This window comes from Prenolepis imparis, unplaced genomic scaffold (assembly GCF_030444845.1).
Source record: "Prenolepis imparis isolate NDT839.2.m4 unplaced genomic scaffold, iyPreImpa1.0 SCAF_7, whole genome shotgun sequence".
Taxonomy (NCBI): Eukaryota; Metazoa; Arthropoda; class Insecta; order Hymenoptera; family Formicidae; genus Prenolepis; species Prenolepis imparis.
The window spans coordinates 774,722-796,220 of NW_028141165.1; the positions used below are offsets into that span (position 1 = coordinate 774,722).

At 34.4% G+C, this 21,499-nt stretch overlaps 3 protein-coding genes and 1 long non-coding RNA gene across 8 annotated transcripts; 2 read left to right on the top strand and 2 right to left on the bottom strand.

The window, feature by feature from the left end:
- Nucleotides 1–24: 24 nt before the first annotated feature.
- Nucleotides 25–6,434, bottom strand: LOC145938361 (uncharacterized). Its single transcript, XR_014425706.1, has 3 exons — nucleotides 5,693–6,434; nucleotides 3,887–3,975; nucleotides 25–1,215 (listed from the first exon to the last, which is right to left on the bottom strand). It is a non-coding gene; the product is annotated as an uncharacterized LOC145938361 (long non-coding RNA).
- A 634-nt stretch (nucleotides 6,435–7,068) lies between these two features.
- On the top strand, nucleotides 7,069–8,401 carry LOC145938357 (uncharacterized). Its single transcript, XM_083041881.1, has 4 exons — nucleotides 7,069–7,313; nucleotides 7,435–7,614; nucleotides 7,916–8,167; nucleotides 8,243–8,401. The coding sequence occupies exons 1-4, from the start codon at nucleotides 7,158–7,160 to the stop codon at nucleotides 8,354–8,356; spliced, it is 702 nt and encodes a 233-aa protein (XP_082898007.1). The 5' UTR covers nucleotides 7,069–7,157; the 3' UTR covers nucleotides 8,357–8,401.
- Nucleotides 8,402–8,699: 298 nt separating this feature from the next.
- On the bottom strand, nucleotides 8,700–11,903 carry Borcs6 (BLOC-1 related complex subunit 6). 3 transcript variants are annotated; one of them, XM_083041874.1, is made up of 5 exons: nucleotides 11,655–11,903; nucleotides 10,846–11,373; nucleotides 10,613–10,773; nucleotides 9,766–9,856; nucleotides 8,700–9,319 (listed from the first exon to the last, which is right to left on the bottom strand). In XM_083041874.1, the coding sequence occupies exons 1-4, from the start codon at nucleotides 11,742–11,744 to the stop codon at nucleotides 9,805–9,807; spliced, it is 831 nt and encodes a 276-aa protein (XP_082898000.1). In that variant the 5' UTR covers nucleotides 11,745–11,903; the 3' UTR covers nucleotides 8,700–9,319; nucleotides 9,766–9,804. The 3 variants fall into 3 exon arrangements, with proteins under 3 accessions (XP_082898000.1, XP_082897999.1, XP_082898002.1); XM_083041873.1 differs by lacking the exon at nucleotides 8,700–9,319 and having other exon boundaries at nucleotides 9,660–9,856; nucleotides 11,655–11,902; XM_083041876.1 differs by lacking the exon at nucleotides 8,700–9,319 and having other exon boundaries at nucleotides 9,660–9,856; nucleotides 11,650–11,896.
- A 202-nt stretch (nucleotides 11,904–12,105) lies between these two features.
- Dnalig4 (DNA ligase 4) lies at nucleotides 12,106–20,683 on the top strand. Of its 3 annotated transcripts, none has more exons than XM_083041483.1 (12): nucleotides 12,106–12,378; nucleotides 16,117–16,285; nucleotides 16,592–16,749; nucleotides 16,941–17,215; nucleotides 17,289–17,603; nucleotides 17,742–18,048; nucleotides 18,375–18,504; nucleotides 18,747–19,004; nucleotides 19,202–19,390; nucleotides 19,480–19,779; nucleotides 19,877–20,119; nucleotides 20,213–20,683. In XM_083041483.1, the coding sequence occupies exons 2-12, from the start codon at nucleotides 16,121–16,123 to the stop codon at nucleotides 20,552–20,554; spliced, it is 2,682 nt and encodes an 893-aa protein (XP_082897609.1). In that variant the 5' UTR covers nucleotides 12,106–12,378; nucleotides 16,117–16,120; the 3' UTR covers nucleotides 20,555–20,683. The 3 variants fall into 3 exon arrangements, 2 of the variants coding, with proteins under 2 accessions (XP_082897609.1, XP_082897606.1); XM_083041480.1 differs by lacking the exon at nucleotides 12,106–12,378 and adding an exon at nucleotides 15,688–15,828; XR_014425676.1 differs by lacking the exons at nucleotides 12,106–12,378; nucleotides 16,592–16,749; nucleotides 16,941–17,215; ... (6 more) ...; nucleotides 19,877–20,119; nucleotides 20,213–20,683 and adding exons at nucleotides 12,564–13,033; nucleotides 13,094–13,297; nucleotides 13,416–15,286; nucleotides 15,486–15,828 and having other exon boundaries at nucleotides 16,117–16,256.
- Nucleotides 20,684–21,499: the final 816 nt, after the last annotated feature.

Here is a 21,499-nt window from a genome sequence, read left to right on the forward strand (position 1 = left end):
CGAACAAAGACCGAACGATTGCAGAGAGAGAAGGAAAACAAGTTGCGCGCGCGACAAAGATAGACGTGCGAGATTCGAGAGTGAGAAAGAGAAATGAGGCATGAGAGGTAACCGTCCAAGTGTGCGACGTGAAAGAGAGAGAGAGAGAGAGAGAGAGAGAGAGAGAGAGGGAATTATTCCGAAATCGGAATAGGCGCATAGATTCAAGCGAAAGAGGACAAAATACTCGGAATTATATCTTGCATTGATAAAAGTAAAATGGACAGAGAAAGAAAACGTATTGCATTCTGTACACAATTGCGATGATAGCGCGTTTCTAAATTTCGTTTAGCATTTAATTCACGATAATTAGAAAAGAAAACGAAATAACGATATATATTGTTTAAATAAAAAAAGAATTAGTATTCTCTTTCCGTAAAATATATAACACTTTTATTCGCAGAGGGATTTTTTTTACATAAATATGTGACTATCGATAAACGCGTGCGCTTGCATCAAATAAATCGTAATCTAGTTTCTCGTTCGCGATAGAAGAGTCGATGGAAAAAAAGAACATACAATGGCTCGCGAATTAAATGCGAAAATATTCGTTTGAAGAGCAATGATTCGACGACAATGTGGCGATAAAAGAGCGCGAAAGCGAAAAGATCGACTCGGCGCGTTGAAGCCTTGTCGGATTCTCATTAGAAGCCGCCCAACTCGTAACCGGGGAAATAAAAAATTCCATTAGATTTTACCTGGGCGGAGGAGAGCGCGGCATGAGAAAAACCGCAACATGTGGTTTCCTATCTGACGGCGCTTCCGGAGTTTCCAGGGAGGAAAAGCCGCGGGAAATGTGCCATGTCGCGGCGCGGGAAAACAGCGGTGGAAGAGGGCGGATTGAAAAAGGTGCGGTGGAAAGGCGCGACGACCGTGGTGGTTGCGAGGCGGCAAAGTCGGCGTATATGAAAGAAATACCGAATGGACCGAGACGCGAGAGGAGGATGCGAAGGACACGAGCGAAGGAGAAAGGAGGAAAATGCGAGGGAGACGCGAGGGAGACGCGAAGGACTCTCCTTTGCCGCGTTACAATGCATCCTGCACCCGGCGTGACCACTGTTTCCCTATCCCTCTTTCTCTCTCTCTGTTCAGCTTTTTCTCCGTTTCTCGTGCACGACGCGGATGTTCTTTTAATGCACTCTGCGTAGTCCGTGAACCAACCGTGTCCAAACTGCCCTGTAACAGATAGATGTATTTGACGTTAGTGTTATATCGCGTTTGTGATAAACACTAATGCACACGAAGCATTTTTTTAAAATAATTATTTAAATGAAAAAATTCTTTCCTCAATTCCTTCAATACTCTCACACGTTTGATATTCTTGGAATGTTATTTTTCATAATAATTTTCAATTCAATATATATAACGTTAACGGTAATCCTCTTAATCCCCCCCCCCCTAAATGTAATTACATACCTTTATATACGTTCATCGAAAATACTTGGCTTTGGATCAAAAAATTATAATCACGATGTTAACAAGAAAAGTTGTGCGAAAAGCGACTGAGAAGTTGCAAAGTTCGAGCTACGTCGGGTTGCAATCCCTAACTACCGACCAACCCTTCCTTCGTCGCGCCCGCTTCTCGAAGACCGCTCAGAATTATCAAACTTAATTTACGAATAACGATTTAATTGGTTCTCTTGAAGGTTCCTTTAAACTTTATCTACCGCGCCGCGCGCACTTCGTGTATGTCTCAAGATTTACAGCGCAGTACTGCAACTACAAAGAAATGTTACTGCCACTACAAAAAAATGTATTATGTTAAAAATTTTTTTAATGTCTTCTCGCGTGAAATTAGAAACATTTGGGGGACGTGCGTATCGTATCTAGAGATTTATGCACCTTGACTGTTGGTTTAAAGAATTTGAAAAAAGAATTTTTATCCATTGATTAAAAATATACTTGAAATACATTCGGGTATCGTATCTAAATATTTATGTGCACCATGATTAGTTTAAAAGATAAAGTATTATAACATATTATTTATAACCTACTATAATTTTAATATTTAATTAATAAATTATCGCTTTAATCAGCTGATTTCAAACAAAATTAATCAAAGATAAAGTATTACATCATATTATTTACATGTTACTATTTTAAAATTTAATTATCGAATTAACGTTGTAATCAGCTGACTTCTGTCAAAAAATATTAATCGAGGATAAAGTATTATTTTTATTTATTTGAGATAACGTTAGTTCTTTTATTAGGCCATATAAAGGTCATTGATCGCTCGTCGCATCTATTTGTTGAGATGCCGAATTATTACGTATTCCGCGTTGCCATGTAAAGGTATCGCTATTGTTTTCGAAATAATACTGAAGGAGAGCTCCGTCCTCTCCTCTTCGAAACCATCACAATGTATATTGTAAAATCGGTCCTCCTACGGGAGGAGGGGCGAAACTTACTGTAATTTTTTTCCCTCTTCTTCAGTATTACCAAATTTCTCATTACAAGTTATCAGAAAATATTTAGGCCTCCAAATATTTCTTTACACTAGAAATAATTTGCTTATTTTTTATTTCTCAAAATTTTGCAGATAACATATTTTTACTAATTAAAATATGAATAACTTGCTATTAAAAATTGATATATATACATATTGATATGATAATTGAGATAGACGTTAAGATCTTACGCAAAATAATGCGCTACTTTTACTAGTAATCGGTTTAAGAGATTTTCCTTCAAAGAGGATCCACCAGTGTGACACTAAAGGGAATCCTTTTCTCTTCTCCTTTTTTCCAAGCTATGGAAGCTGTGAAAAGGATAACGTACCATACATTGGATCCCTATATTTTTGCACCCTCGGTCTATACGTGAACGCGCGAAAGAAAAGAAAAAGACCGCACAGAAAATTCAACAAAAAGAAAGAGACGTTCGTAACTCTCATTGGGTATTGGATGAAGAAGGTATGCGGCGCTCTCGACAGAGTAACGAAAGGGTGAGCGATGGGGTTGACGGGGTGTTGAAAGGGAGAAGGCGAAAGGTTTCTTACGCGGCTGCCTCGCGAAAGGGAGAGCGGTAATTCGCGCGGCAACGAACAAGAACGTCGCGATGCCGAGTTTTTTAATTAGTAGTCTGTGATCTGTCGAGCGATTTTTTTTTCTCTCTTTCTCTTTCCTTCTTTTTAATTCGTTCCTCATCGTGCGTGTTTCCGACGCGCGTTTGACTCGGTGTTCTTATAATATGTTTCTTTATTCGTTTCATTTCTCTTCCGACCACTCTCTTTTTCTTTCTCTCTCTCCTCCGAACCTCGACTTCAGAGACTTTGGTCCCGATTTCATTCCCCTTCCCTTTGTCTCCTCCTAGCGAGATCCAGACGACGGAGAGGCGAGCTCCCACGGGAGGACACTTGCATCGTCTCTGAGTAATTTGCTAAGAAAGTCTCGGCTGTAACGGTGAATGATCAAAGCCGGGGAAATGAGTAACTTTGTGATCGAGATGGCTCATAGCTTCGCTTTGCTTCTATCTGATTTAGTAGGTACGAGCGCTATAGTTTCTATCGCGTTCAAGCAACATACTTTTTATCGATCAACTATTTCTCGACTTATAATATAAATATCTAAATCTCAATGATTTTGTAATATTAGAACATATCGTGAATAAACGTACAGTCGAAGATACGCTTTTAACGCGAGATTAAATCTTTAATTATAATTTTGACAAAATTATGCATCTTTTAATTATTTTAATATCAATCAGTCTTTATTTTTGATTCGCAAAGACATTTTCCACGAAAAAAAATCTGAGATGGATTTTCTTTCTCTTAAAAAAACTGGATTGTCAATAAAGCCAATAAAAATTAAATTATTAATCCAAATTTGAATTCTGATCAAGTTACCTTTGATCTTTGACCGCAGCAAAACTGATTAGATATCATCTCTGGCGCGTGAAGATGACATATCATCGAGATCACAAGTTCGTTTTCATCTGCAAAAAAGAAACAGAATTGTTAATATAATGAATTAAAAATGTTCAAATATCTATATGTAATAAAGTACAATACAAGTCAAAATTTTTTAAAATCGAAATATACCACTCGTACATTAATTAATCGAATATCATCATCGACGTGCGAAGATACTCGCCATCGACACCGCGATAAACTTTTTCCGTACACAGAAGAAACAGTACACGGTCTTTCTCGTCGCGATTTTATCCCGCTGGCCACGCGACGTCGGAGCGTGAAATGGGCTTTTTGCCACGAGATCAAGCCAGGTCGACATACGCACTGTAATGTCACTGGGCGGCTATCTGCCGCTCCATCTTTTATTTAGTCATTACGCTCATCTTTTTCTCTTCTCTTCTCTTCTCTTCTCTTCTCTTCTCTTCTCTTCTTCCTTTGGGAGATGTACGAGTCGGCCGAGCAAGCAACAGCATCAGTAGCAGCATCACTTTTGCGTAGGAAAGAGGAAAAAACAGAGAAAGGGAAAAAGAGAGAAGAGTTGCTGTGTGGACATAGGCATCCACTCGCCAGCGGCTACTTCAGCAAAAGCTCTACCCAGCTTCTTCTGAAAAGAGCCGCATTTATACCGCGCATTTATAAAGACACTCAAGTCTGGTCGATGCACATAATCTACCGCTATCCTTTTGCTACACATATTCAAAACATTAGGAAATTATACCTTTATTCTTTAAGGAAACACATGCGAATTTGAATATATCACATATATACATATATATCATAATCCATCATATAAATCGTTAAATACCTCAAAACTTCAACCACAGAAAAAGAAAAATTATAATCCTTTGATTTTTAATTGCTGTAATCACAATAATTAACATATTCGTTAATACTTAATCCTTTCGAATGTGCTGTTTGCAATTTCAATAGCTATGAGATTAATACGATTGAATAAAAAGATAAAATTGTAAGGGAGCGAGCAGCGACGAATTAAAATTCCACATGTACAAATAATCTCTTTTATGCTTTTACGTAAATTGCACCCAGCATCCCCGGCATCATTTCAATGGTAGAGATTACACCTCGGCAGCATCCTCCGCAGTGTATGCACGTGTTCTCTTAATGGCCGTCGAGTCGGAGAGATAAATTAACGAGGTGTTTGTGTCCGCGATCGTGCGCGCTGCTCGCTTTTTTCTTTCTCTCCGACCACCGGGGGATTAAAATCACGGTGGGGCTTTAATAATTATCGCCGGACGAATGCGTTAAATGAGGCGCGCGTCGCGACGCGAGCCGGGTCGGGGCTTTTTGCCCGGTATTATTTACAACCGGATCCACAATGGGCACGGCTGGGGCCATGCAGTTTACCCGTTGCTCGCGTCACATTGTGCACCATCCGAGAATAAATAGATAGGCGAAATTTTCAAACGTAACACGCGGAGAAAAGGCTGCCGTTCTCTGTATGTGTGTGTGCGCGTGCGGTGCAGCGGAAAAAAAATCGCGCCGACGATTGTACGAGACCGTAATAAGTAAAATTAAGAGAAATGCTCGCGCGGCGAAATCGCAATGAGCGAACTTGCAATAAAGCACGAGCGAGATGCATAACGAAGATCAAAATTGAAATCAGATTACATTTTAATGTGATAGTATTTTATGTAATAATGTATGGAAAAAACGATGACGACGATAGATGATCTCACAAATAACAAATGAAGAGTTAAATAAATTATAAATTATATTTACCCTATCGTTGCTCCGCCGTTGCCCGATGCCTCCCCGGGCCTCCTCCTCGTAGAAGCTTCGCAACAGCTGCACTCGCGTTAGTTCTTTTCGTTCGCGACGTGCGGCGACGCCCGGATTTTAGATACATCACATTTCGACGCGTTTCGGTAAAACGCGAGAATCGCGAGAGCTTATTCGCGCGCGAGTAAAACCGATGCTCTGTTTTCGCGTCGCCGCTTTTTTCAACGCCCACTTATCGGAGGTGGGCCTAACTTGATCGAACGACGACGATGCGGCGACTACTTCACGGCGCACTCAGGAGTCGCCGATATTCCAAAAAATGGGCACTACATTTCACTATGTTTGATATATCACAATTCAACGACGTAGAAATCGGATCGACAACGCCGAAAAACTCGGGAAATTCGCGTCGAAAGCGCAACGGTAATTCGATCCGCCCGTGTACATAGTAGACTCGCTCATGAAATGGCGTCGCGTAACGGACTCGCCCGTGCGATCGCGATCACGATGTCGGTACACGATTTCGCGACACACGCGGCTTTGTACGATAATTAAGCACGCAAAAACATTAAACTCACACTTGTACTGTCGCGGACCGGCGATGAGCGTGCAAACGTTGATCGTGAACAACCGAAAATGCAACAGACAGGTTTGTGCCAGTTACGGGACGCGCATCACGCCAAGCTTGCAAAGTCGTAATGGCGGTGGTCGCGGCGTACGGCGTACGTGCGAGCTCGGAGCTCGGTTCGGGTCGGCTCGGGTCGACTCGGCTCGACTCGGCTCGGTTCGGCGCTCCGGGCAACTCCGACTTTTCAGGCACCAGTATTGCTGTTATGTACTTTCATTAAACGTATTATTTTAATTTTTATAACATATTATTTTAAAAATTAATTAAATTAACTTCTTATTCAGCTGATTACTACAAAAAAATATTAATAAGGTGTTAATTTGTTAATTAAATTTTAAAATAATATGTTATAAAATGTCGATCAAATAGTAATATGTTGTAAATAATATGTTATAATGACCTATCTGCAATTAATATTTTTTGTCAGAAATCAGCTGATTAAGGAGTTAATTTGTTAATTAATTTTTAAAATATGAATGTTATAAAAATTAAAATAATATGTCATAATTCTTTAAACTCTAATATTTTTGACAGTTATCAGCTGATTTCTATCAAAAAATATTAATCGCAGATAGGTCATTATAACATTATTTATAGTGTGTGTATGTGTGTGTGTGTTCAGGTTTTATTAATATCAAAATACGTTAGATCGATACATCAATAATAAATCCACATATTTTTATTTCAATAATCATGACCTAAAAAGAAAAACAAGTTGTCATGCTTGTCCTTCAAAATTATCTAAATATTATATTATGTATCACACTTTTTAGTATTTTTAAATATAGAGAGAAATACTTAAGTATCTAATTTCTGATCAGTTACGTTTATATTCTGATGAAACAAGTGCTTTCATCTATTGATCATAATCACGGGATATTATATGATAACGTGAAAATCAATCTTCGACTGGGCAACATTTTTCTTATTAATTTATCGATTAGAATAGAGAAAACACAAGCAATAATGCTATCGCAGGCTTCTTTACTTGTGGTAATTATATGTAAAATAGTATGTGTGTGTGTGTGTTGTGTGTGTGTATGTGTATATACGTTATAAAATCGAATAAAACCAAGTTCCAAATATAATTTCCAGAATAATTTCTTAATTTCAGAATTTCAAAGCAGAAACAATTCTCAGAATACGCGCGATGATAAGAGATAATGATCATATTAATTATATTGTTAAAAAATTAGGTGAAATGTGTAATGGTGAGACTAAAACTGTATGCTCTATAACTGATACTTTCTTTTTAGTACCATATGGAGACTTGGTGTTACGGCGATGTGAACAGGTACGGATAATTTTTTATTTATTTTATAATATTAATATATATTTATATATTTTCTTGACGTGCGCACGCACGTACACTGTACATTAAAATATCCATTTTTAAGTAAACAATATATTGCTTTACAATAACAGATTTAATCATGAATCGTCAAAATTATGAATTATCAAATTTTATATATGTATTGTGTGTGAATATAATATTTAATGATAAAATCACACTATATTTTCTTCAGTTTTCTTGATTATTAATATCATTATATGTTATATATATTCTACAAAATAAATTTTCCTTTTTCCTATAGTATAATCAAGGATCATTAATCTTTTATAAGAGACATTTTCAATCAAGAACAAATTTACCAGGATCAATAGACAATTACAAATGTGTACATTTTGAACTTGATTTAGCATATGCACTCACATGGGTTTTGATATTGTCCTTGGATATAGAAAAGCAAACTAATAGAAGAATTTATTCATTCCTGCTTTCTGATTGTACTCACATACTAATGGAACCTTCCGTCAATATTAATAGTTATAGTGTATACATACAGGTTCGCACAAATTTTTGTTATTCCACGATTAATAAAATTATCACATTTAATACCAATAATATTATATTAATTCAGGTATTGCTGAAAAGTACACGACAAGATATGGATAAGAGTTGTAATGATGCGATAGAAATAATTAAAAATCTGATGCAGGAACTGTTCATAAAGGAAGAACACTTAATAATATAATTCTATTTTAATTTCTATCTACTTAAATATATAGATGTGTCTACTTTTTAAAATTTGAAATAATTAAAAATAATAAAATTATAAGAATTTATTTTTTACAATTTAAAATTATATAAATTTAAGAATTTAAAAATGTAAAGAAAATCTTATGAATAAACACAATTTAAATAACAATTTGAAGGCGATAAATTAACATTGTTATACATAAAAAAAACGATCAAAATGATAAAAGTACTTATTATAAATACCTATTTTTTAATAAAAACTTACTTTCCTCGAGAATAACTTTCTATTTCTTCTTTAGGAAAGATTACTCTTACATTAAGTCACTCAATTTTTTAGCTCGCAGTCGCGATTAATGGGCTCTATTCGTAATTTCCATTTATCATGCACGGCACTCGGAACACCTCAACCGCGAGATCGTTGATACCATCTTTTGTGCGTCGACGAGGCATCGTTGGAGGAGAGATAAAGAGAGAGAGAGAGAGAGAGAGATGCTCGCGTGTAAAAAGGGACAAGCAGGGAGGCAGGGGTAGATGTACTCCGTTTCCCCGCCACTTTGTGGAAAAGGCGACTGAAAAGTGGTCCGTCGTCGCGAAAGCCGTTAACCCCCAACCCCCGGCGCCAACCTCCGAGTCATCCATCCCGTTATTGTATTTAGTCGCTCACCGACGATAAGGTACGGGATGGAACGGGACGGCCACGATGGCGAGCGACTCAGTGCCTCTAATGCACATCCTGGAATATGATATCCGGAGCCGCTTCCACTGTAGACTTGTATTGGTCTACGGTTACAAAGTAGACGTCGTTGCTACCCTTCCGAGCCATTTTCCACCCTCGTTTCCACTCCGTCCTTTCGCTTCTTGTCAAGTTTCCTCTCTTTCTCGTCCTCCCCGTTTCTATCTCTCTGTCACCACTACACCTTCCAAGTTGTGTGTTCTTAAAAGTCGCCAATGTTTGTTCCTTTTTTTAAAATAGAGTTTTAATTCTTGCTGTTATTAAATTATAAATTTTCACGTTTCAAAGTATATGAATGAAAATTGTGCTGAATATCTTTTTATTTCTTCCATGACAATAATCATAATAGAATCGTATTAAGAGAGAGATTGCTTTTTAATATTTAATGATATTGCTTTCACATATGTACAAAATATGAAATTAATGACAACATGTGCAGAATAAAATGTCGAGTAACACTAATCACATTATGAAATTATTCTTCAACAATTATAATACTATACTTTTTTCAACTCGACTATTAATAAGTGTACCTACTTATAAATATCTTAAATATGTATATATCTAAAAATGCATATAAAGTAATTTTAAAATATTAAAATAGCAAGATATTAATCACAATAATCACAATTTATCAGAATATAATCTCTATTACGCGTGCATATAATTACAAGTTTCGAGAAAATGACAATTTTCTCCTTTATGCTGCTTTACAGGTTCATTGCGCTTTCGAATAGCTCCAGCATTCTCTTCATCTCTTTGCTGAAAATCAAACAAAGCGGAAACTGCATATATATATGAATATATGCATATAGAAAGGCCACACTTGTGTTTAAACTGCTCTAATATGGCGGTTTCACCACAACAAAATTAATTAAAACAGGTTTTCTTTTTGCAGCTGCTGCTTGGTTAGTTACACTTAATGCAAATTACACTTTACAAAATATCAAAAGAATAAGATTTCCCTGTTGAGTTCATCGTTTATTCTCAAACAAGAAGCAAGTTGAAGATGTGCGAGAAAGAGAAAGAGGAAAAAGGAAAGAGAGAGAGAAGAGCCAAGAGAAGTTTTTGCTTTCTCTTTTCTTTTTCTTGCTTTTGTTTGCTAAAAAAGGAATCGTAAGATTAGACTTTGCTACAATATTTTCTCAAGAGATAACTTGACTCAAAACATACGAAATAAATTTTTAATTTAAAATTTTTAAACACAAGCGCGTTTCTTTTTCGATAAAAAGTTTTTCTTCTATTTTTTTTCTTTCTCTCTCTCTCTATCTCTCTCTTTCGCATTTTTCTTTCATCCCATCAGAACGCTGTTAGCACTCGATTAAAGCAACATAGTTTTTCATAGACGAAGGTCGTAATTTATGCAGACATATTTGATTGACTTTACAAATAAGGATCATATTGCTTCCGCAAGAAATTTAATAAAAATGCTAATCATAACATATAATGATCAAAGTTTTTCAGAATCTTTGCAAACTAATCTCAATCTAATTAAAAAGAAAATATCGTGATACTTACATTTGCTCTGCTAACTTGTAAATTGGTCCCATCGACTTTGATAGTTCCTCGCACTTAGCCATTAATTGATACATTGACTTTATATTGTGATCTACAGCATCACACGTTTTACACACAGCATCTCTGTAGGTTTCCAAACAGCCAACTGTAAGAGCTGATGCCTGGAAACAATAACAAATTATTTAAATATATAATCATATAATTATTACGTTTTAAAATAATTGATGACTCACGTTTTGTAAAATTGCGGCCAAATTTTCAGTCAACGCATCCACAGAGGTTGCAACTTTCCTAGCTTCCATTTCTAATTCGTTTAATACATTGTGATCAAAAGGTGGCAATTGCGGAGTCAAGGCCTGCCTGTACAAGCAAGGGGTCGAGCTTCGAGATCCCGGAAACGATGGAGTTTCTCCTTTCTTGGTTACAGGACTGGACAATTTGATTTTGTTCTCTAGATCCTCTGTGACAAACAATACCATATCGCCATCCTGCATAACTCTTCCCTCCAATTGCAAATAACCCATGGCTTTGTGATAACTCGGAGGGTCCAGATCGTCATCTTCCGTTGGACTGCCACCTCTACTTTTCAAATCTAATTGATCAGGCCTATGACCAGATCCGCCTATTTTTTCCAGATTGTCATCCAAAAACTTTCCACTGTCGATATCTGGAGAGTCAATGAGCGATCTCAACTCCGAAATAGGTGGCGAAGATTGTGAATCAAATGATATCTCGGAATAAGATGCTGTCATCTCATGCAACTACAACATTAAAAATATGTAATAAATGTAAGATAATATCGCATGTATACATGTAGTAAAAAACAGTATTATGTATATTAATCATACATATATTAAAGTAAATAAAATGCAAGTAGTGTTGAACATTTATGAATATGCATCAGTAGCATTTTATATGTAGGAAATCAAATTTGCTTTTTATGTGTATATCTATAGGAAACACAACTTGAGTAAAAAATTATATTTCTTACAAAATACGTAAATGTTCAATGCTGCACACAACTTATTAATTCTAACCTTACTCTGTCTTCGTCGTAGTCAATAACGGTGTTCTTGTCACTTCGAATATTCATTCCCGATTTCGAAGGTACTTCAATCTCATCCGATTCCATTGCGCCAATTGTCACACTAATAAATCTTTAGGAATATAGGAATAATAACAAACTTTTTACCGCGAAAATACTCAAGACACTCCAAATATCAAACTGTGATCGAATGTCAACCTAATCTAACCTCATCATCAATCTCACTCTACCAGCAGTGTTGCCAATTTCAGATCGCGCAACCTTCAAGTGGCGCTGCGTCACGTGGTCGCGCGTTGGAATTCCGTGCGTGGAACGGCGGAGTGGGGGGAGAGAAAGTGGGGGGTGCGCGGCGCACTAGCGCGCACCCCCCACCACGCCCCTCCTCTACTGCCTCCCACTCCGCGGCCTTCGCCCCGCGCATCGAATTCCGACGTGACGCAAAGTCGATTCAAAGTCGAACATCACTGGTCGAACGTCGAACACGCGCCGCGCACATGTCGCCAATTGGCCAATCAAAATGGAACTCTCCAATTGAATCGTTGCTGATTACCCTAGGCACTGTGATAAATATTCCTATGCGGGCATCCTAAATATTGCCAAATAAGTAAAAAGAGCAAAAAAAGAAGGATTATAGCAGTTACATTTGTACTCTAATAATTTCTCATATTTGATTAATTAAAGTTATATATCTTTTATCTCGTTAATTTACAACAATTTTATGGCAAGTAAAAAAAATGGTGACAAAATATACTTTTATTTGCAATTTATATTTGTTACTCTGGTCCTGTTATATATCACATGTAGCAATAACAAAATGAATAATAACATTAGAATTAAATAGAGTTGACAGTTTATCTACTTATGCACACAAAATATTATAAGTATTATCACATAAGTATATTATCACATAAGTTTGACGAAACATACATATAGTGAACAATAATGGAATGTAATACAAGCAAAACAACTATCAACATGGATATGATCGAAGAAGCTGCAATGGATGTAGAAGTTGAAAAATCCACTGTCGATGACAGTTTAATTATTAATGATAATAGTACTGTAGCACCAGTGATAATTGAAGAATTGGATGAAAGTGCTATTAATTCAATGGATGTGGATATCAATGAATTTGTTGAAGCTAAAGCATTACAGATACAAGAAGTTAAAGATGTTATTTCAAATTACACACCTTCTCCATTGTGTAGTTCTAACAAGGATATTATGGATACAGAAGATCAGGATATGTTATTAACTGCAGATGAGGAAGATCGATTAACAAAGCTGTTTTTAAATGGAGAATTAACATTTAGTGAATATTCATCAAGAATGGATCTGGATATAGATGTGGAAACGGTAGAAAATGATAACTCCAGGTATGACTCGAAAGAAATATTGCGATAAAGTTCCGAAATTATGTTTAATTCTATTTTTAGAAAGAATATCGAAACAGATCGTGTTATTGTACAAAAAACTGCAGAACAAAAAACATGCAAAGCAAGTAATGTGCAACAGGTGCGTCATAGAAAGAAAAGGCGTATTTTGCCACAAGTTTTACAAGGACTTATGGGTGAAGCAAATTTAAGATTTGCCAAAGGAGAAATAGATCTAGCAACCACACTATGTATGGAAATTATTAGGCAAGTGTTTCTAATGTATTGATAATATGTATTATATTGATATAATACATTTCTCTTTCTCTCTTATTTTACATTACAAAATGTGTAAGAATATTACATTTGCTGATAATTTTTTTAGACAAGTACCAAGCGCTCCAGAACCATTTCAAACATTAGCTATGATATATGAAAATGACCAACCAGAAAAATCATTACAATTTTCTCTAATTGCTGCACATCTTAGTCCTAAAGATGCTGATCAATGGATAAGATTAGCTAACATGTCAATGGATAATGGTGATATAAAACAAGCGATAACATGTTACTCTAAAGCAATTCAAGCGAGTCCAAAGGACATAAGTTTATATGAGATGCGAGCACAACTTTATGAACGAAATGGAGACAAAAAAGCATACTGGCGAGGATACACAAGATTGATTCATCAATTGGAAGCTGACGACGGTGAATACATATTGAAATATGCAAAAATGTTAGCCAAACATTACATGCATGAAAATAACAACGAACAAGCATTAGAAGCAATGGAGACCATTTTTGTTAAATGTCCTGATTTCATTACATTAGAAGAGGTTAATATTATGACTGAATTATTAATAGCATTGAGACAATTCAATAAATGTTTAGATATATTAGTCAAATATACAGATATTCAAATAAGATATAAGGATAATAAGGAAACAGAACAAGAAAAAATTACTAATCGCACAAAACCTGAAGAGGAAGAGAAATTGAGTAATTTGAAAAAAAAAGCTATGTCTCCAGTAAAAAGCCAAAATATCGATGAAATAGAGTCTTGTGATGTACCGGATGATGTAGCTGTGGATTTAAAAGCGAAATTTCTTATAATTCTTATTGAATTGAATTACATTCACATAGCTGACAAACTTTTACCTAAATTTTACACGCGTGAGAACCCAGAAATTTCTGGAGATCTTTTTCTAGATTTGGCAGAAGCATTAATGGATAAGAAAGAATTTCAGCGTGCATTAGTTTTATTGGATCCATTAGTTGAAAGTTCGAATTATAGTTTGGCTGCAGTTTGGCTAAGGCATGCAGAATGTTGGGTTGGTTGCAGTAACATGGATAAAGCCATAAAATCTTACGAAATTGTCCGAAAATTATCATCGCAGCATTTAGGTGCAAAATTAGCTCTAGCTAAACTTTACACAGAAGCAGAACATTATGACAAAGCGATAGAAGTTCTCTATCAAGATCCTGAATCTGATACATTAGATCCTGATGTTATATATCAAAGAACGTTATTACTTTATAAAGTTGGAAGATACGAAGAATATTTCTCGTCGGGAATGTTACTTCTTTCAAGGCATTGTGTTAATATAAGAAGAAGGATTGAATTAAATGCATTGGCACGTCCAACGGGTGTTCGGCAACGTCTTGAGAGTTTAAAACTTCGTCGTTTAGCGTCCGGGGAAACATTAGAGGATGAAAACGCTCCAATATTTACCGATAGTACAAAACCAAGTGAAAAAAATGAGTATCAACTTTTTCTACAAATGTGCGAACTAGCATATAAATTAAAAAAATATGGTTATCTTCAAAGAATATGTTTTACCGCTTTGACAATCAAGAGATTTAAAAAGAAAAATTCTTATCTAATCTTCCTATGTTTAATTTCTTGCATACATAATGAAGATTCGTTCTATGGATACAATATCGTGCGAGACATCGTACGTGTCTGTCAAAGATCCAACTCGTGGAATTTATTAAATATAATTATTCAAAAAGCCCAAGATTTGAGGCATAACAGATTCATAATGCGATTACTTGGAAGAAATGTATTTTCGTATTTGCATATCATGCATGCAAATAATTGTCTTGTCTCAGGAACATACAAATATGCATTGAACGGTTATATTTCCCTCTTCAAAGTGGCACCTAGTGCATTGTTAGCGTTGTTAATAGGTATTACGCAATTACAAATGGCATGTCAAAAAATGTCAGCTAAGAAAAATCAACTTGTAATTCAAGGTAAAAAGCTACATATATGCATACATATATAACATATAGAAAAATAGATTATTTAAATTTATATATCGAAAATCTGACAAGATATTACAATTAATAGGATGAGAATACTGATTTTACAAATGATAGCATTAATATATCAACATATAATAATATATACAATTGTAATATATATTTTTTCAAAGAAACTTTTTTTATTTAGCACTAGCTTTTTTCAAAAAGTATATCCAATTACGTGGTGAAGATGGTAAACAGGAAACCTATTACAACATGGCGCGGGCATTTCATCAAATTGGTTTATTACCATCTGCAATTCACTTCTATAAATTAGTTCTGGAAGAAGATCCGGGAGATTTAGTTAAGCAGCACGCAAATCTTTTGGACTTAAAAAAGGAAGCAGCTTTCAATTTACATCTTATCTATCTGCAATCAGAAAATCATCTTCTTGCTAGAATGTATCTTGAAAATTATATCACTATTTGAATAAAAAATGTGAACTCTGAATCGTTTACATGTGATATAGAATACTTCGGAAATACTATACTGTACGTAATTTCTATTATGTACATATAATCCTCTCTATATAATCTGCTTTCCCTCTAATACAATTAATATTATAACATCAAATATAAAAATTGATTATGATAACTTAATAATATACTATTATATGATGTGAAAAGATTACACTAAAATTATTTTTTCTTTCCAATATTTTTCAACATATCTTTATTATTGCTACATGTGATTGTAATAACATATGATTTCTTTTCATGCGCTTTTGAAATATATGTATGCCATATCAAAGTTTAACTAACTTAAAGATTCTTCTTTAGGATAATGGCCACTAGTTTAGACGCTAAAATTGAATTTAAACAATTGTGTGACATCTTGGAAAATGTTGTCCAAGTGCAAGGAATAAAAAAGAAAGCGCAAATCTTGGAAACATTTATCGACAGTTGTCGAAATATTGGCAACAAACTGAAAACTGAATATCCTGAATCGGTATGTAATTATGCCATTATACTCGTATAATATATTATAAAGGAAAGACACTATAGTTTGTGTATGATATAAGAGTATTTATTTGTAAAAAATTTTAGAAAAATTATAAAGATAGATTCTAATGTATGAAAAGATTTTAATTGCGACAAGAAATATTGTTAAAAAACTTGTGGGTTTATAATTTCTAACAATCTCAAATATAGTAAATGTATAAATAAGAATATCTCTTTTCAAGATTGTTCTATAATTTTTCAAAATTGTTGAGAGTACAATTATACACATAATTTTAATTTAATTTTGTCTCAGGATATTTTGCTGTATCCAATATTAAGATTAATATTACCTGATCTTGAACGAGAGCGTGGACCACATAATCTGAAACAAGTTTCATTAGCAAAACTTTACGCTCGTGTATTTGGTTTTGTAAAAAATAGCGACAATTATAAAAAGCTGGAAAGTTATCGGTCAGTATATCATTACTGTGTTAGATGATAAGATAAATTGCGCGTTTATTAAATATATCTGAAGTAAAGCTCGAATATAGAGTAAAATATTTTACAAGAAGTGAACAAAAAGTAATGTAACATGTACAATATATTTGTAATCCTTTTTTCTTTTCTAATTTCATCAAAAATGTAAATGTTATATTTTATAGAGAGCCCATGTCAGGCAAATTTGTAGGAAATGATTTCGCTGATAGAGCTTACCAGGTATTAGATAAAAGATTACCCAAAACAAGTACTGGATTCACGATTGCGCGGATGAATATATTTCTCGATGATATATCGAAGAAAGATGCGACGATGCCACAAAAAATTGAAACGTTTAGAGTACTTTTTCGACATATCACAGGATTCGAAATGAAATGGGTAACACGAATCGTTCTTAAGGATCTACGACTTGGTATAGGAACGAAAAAAATATTACACAGTCCGTAATTTTTCAATAACGCAAAATATATCACAATAAAATCGTAAAGACTAATCGATTCGTTCTTTTCAAGTTTATCATCAAGATGCGAATGAAAAGTTTCTCGTGACGAATGATTTGCGTGAGATTTGTAACCAGTTGCATGATCCTAATACGAAAATAAAATGCAGCATACAAATATCTTCGCATTTTAAACCGATGCTCCTAGAGAGATGTGACATCGAGAATATCGAAAAGCTATTTCGGGATAATGACTTGTACTATATACAAACTAAATACGATGGCGAGAGATCGCAACTTCATATGAAAGATGGAAAATTCAAATATTTTACTCGTAGGGGATACGATATTACAAAAAATTTTGGATATGGAGAAACCGGATCGTCGGGTATGATAAATCAAATGTTAAAAGTAAATTAAACATATAGGCTCATGTAATTTTCTTGAATCGCTATATCTCATTGTCAGATAAAACGTACATATATATAATTTATTTTTAAAAGTACAATTTTCAATATTCGTACAGGTTTCTTGACCAGTGTATTTACACGGCGTTTAAATCCGAATTGCCATTCTTTTATATTGGATGGAGAATTAATGGGTTGGCATAAAGAAAAAAGAACATTTGGCACGAAGGGTATGAATTTCGACGTTAAGAATTTGTCAGTGAGCAGTCATCATCAACCGTGTTTCGTTGCATTCGATATTGTTCTACATAATGACACTTTACTTGTTGATGAGCCTTATAAAGATCGATTAAAACTGCTCAATGATATATTCACCGCAGAAGAAGGTTCTTTGATTGTATGTCCGTCTTCTTTAATTTCGAATAGGTAAATTATTTTACGTCATATTAAGTTCTATCGTTTGAGAATTATTGAATATAAATAGATTTTTTAAATTATAATCTCTCCTTTTAGTTATAAAATAATTTTTTCCGAGAAAAAATATTTGTAACTTCTATATGTCAGACATTAATAATTTAATGTAACAAATAGCTTTTAGCGTTTATTATTATATTTTATACATATATATCTCACGTAATTTTGATTAAATATATCATTAAATATAATAAATATATTACATGCTACTTTTAAATCTATCATGAAAGGTCAACAAAGATTGAAAATTAAATAATTATTGTATTTCTTTCTGCAAGGGAGGAATTGATAGAAGCATTTAATGAATGCCTCCGTAATAACGAAGAAGGACTTGTTGTAAAGAAATATAATATGAAATATAAACCAAATGTCCGAGATGGTGGCGGTTGTTATAAGATTAAAGCAGAGGTAAAACATATCAATTTTTGTCATTATAAATCTTTTAAAAGAAATTTAATTTACGAAAATAAAGTTGTATGTTTAGAAAATAAAATATTGACAATTTGTGTGATATATATATGTAACGTCATATATCTTCTCGTCTAATTTTCGCGAAGAAAATGTGCATCAAAAAATTTATAATCGACGTGTAATATACTATGGATAAAATTTAAAAGTAACAATTAAGACATATATTTCTTTGTGTGTAGTATTCCGACAATTTGGTACAAGATATAGACCTGATTATACTTGGCGGTTACTACGGAGAGGGCAAATATACCGGAATAATTAAAAGCTTTATGATGGGCGTTGCCGCTCCGACAAGCAGTGAAGAAGAAAATCCATCGCGATTTTTTGCTGTAGTATCCGTAAGCTCTGGAATAGGGGATGAAATGTTGCGTAATCTTCAAACAAAATTTGCATCACATTGGGTTAAAAAATGTCCTGAAAATATCACGGGTCCTAAGGTAAATTAATTATTATATATCATTTTATACATGTATATATATATATATATATATATATATATATATATATATATATTCTCGTCAGGTGTTTTCTCGATATTATGCTTACATCCACTTTACTCCTCTCGTTACATTTTACAGTGTTATTTATTTCTATATTATTTAGGCATTTTATTTAAATTATATATTTCTTATAGGGAAAACAGCCGGATGTGTGGATCCATCCGAAAGATTCTATAATCTTGACAATACGAGCGACCGAAATGATACGCAGTAATGAATATCCGATTGGATATAGTTTGCGATTTCCTAGAGTTGTAAATATCAGGATGGATAAGCCATGGTACAGTCCATGTACTAGTTCTGAACTTTTGTTATTAGTCAAAGTACGTATACAGTGTTAGACGATAATTAAACGCTTAAAATAACTATTATCATTTATAATACGCTTACAATTTATAATAATTTATTATAGAACAAGGGAATGATCCAAAAATTAACCAAGCGAGAAGCTACTTTAAACGATGTGGACGAGGCACCAGTACCTAAATTACGAAAGACAATAAGTCGAAATAAATTAATTGAGCATAATGTGTTCCCCGAACGAATAGAACCGCTCACGCGACTATTAGATGGAAAGGAAATTTGTGTAATAAACGGTACTGATGAATTGGCGAAGGAGGAAATTGAGGAGACATTGCAACATCATAGCGCAATAATTGTTCAGAATCCAATGAATACAACTTTTTGCGTAATAGTAGGCAATGACAGAACGGTAAGTTGTTATATCGCGTAGCTTAGGTTTGACGTTAGGATAACATCTCGTAATGAATTAAGGCAAGTTACGCACAAACTGTTTTTTTTTTTTTCAGATACGAGGGAAGGAAGTAATAAATAGTGGAAAATACGACGTTGTAACTTTGGATTGGTTTAAACGCGTTACTAATCAATCCGATTTGTCCTCGTTAGGTGATTTTTTGCCGTGGGAATTATTATGTAGTCGAGATATAACTAAGCGTCGACTCGAGGAGAACTACGATGAATATTATGATAATTTTATTGTTGACGCGGATGAAGAGACTTTGAAACGTTCGTTCGGCAAGATTGCGAAACCGGTAATTTTCACCATTCAAAATATTTGTCACTAAAAATAATTTTACATTATTGCTAATATACTAATAATCTAATTTTGCATAAATCATCTTCAGCTTGCGGATCAGTTTACCGTTGAGCAGAGAAAAGAAATGGACAAGGAATTGTTCAACGGGAATGCGTCGCCCTATTCACTGTTTAGAGATATAATTGGATTCTTCGAAAACCAATCATGTTGTACTATATTTAAATTCCGCTTCATGTCAGGTACGATTAAAGATAATATTGATAATTCCGTTACGCATATCTTCGTAGAGGATAATAAAACAGATAATACTGTGGAAAATTTGAAAATACATGATCTAGCGTCTGTAAAAATCGTTAAATGTAAGTGGATCGAGGAATGTTTCCTAAATGGTCGAATATGTGATATCACAAACTATCTGATCGATTATTAAATGTAATTAAAATATATATAAAAATAAAGATACCGAAAAAGAGTTTCATAATACTAAGAAATGTTACATGTGTATTTTCGACAGAAACTTACGACGTATTCATGGAATCGTTTCAACTCACATTTTCGTGAAGCACCGAGAAACTAGGTACTAGGCGGAGTGACAGTCGGACAGTTCGCTCATTTAACATCTTCCCATTTCGAAATATTTCTTCTTGACTTCTTGACTCGGACCGCCACCCTTGCCCATCTCGTTTTATTTTATCGGAATGCGCGCAAAATACGAAGCGAAAGAGACGCAGCTGCGACGTTCCTCCCTCACAAAGCCTGCCATTCAGAGAGATTTCACGTAGATTAACGCGGAAAGATCGCGGAAAGATTCGAGATATGCATATCGTAAAATTACGAGCCAAAGATATATTCATCATCGATGTTTGATTTTATCTTCAATTTCCTCTTGTTATTTTTTCATAGATACTTTTATTCCAAGAATCATTATATTATTCTTAAAAAAATAATTTTTGATTGCAGGAAAAAGTGCAAAATAAATAAAAAGTGAGATACACTATACGTGAGCTATTTACAATGATGTAAAATGAGTATTTCTATTAAGAAAGGGAGACGGTTAATTAATGCAAACGCATTTTTTTTTTAATTTTACTTTTTACTTTATCTTGCTCAATGAATATATATAGGACTTGCTAAAAGAATCCCGATTGAAAATATATATGTATTATACATGCATCGGTTAGGCCAAGCATCCATCTCGTTAGCAACGAAGAGGTGTCTCTAGTCAGGTCAGTATAAATAATATATGAATATGACTGACGTTCTGCCCGCGCAAGATCTACTTATAGACTCTTCACCTACAGATGGGACGCGTATTAATCGAGTTTCAGATTTTCGGAGCGTGCGACCGGGCGTGTCACTCTTACAGTATGTCGAA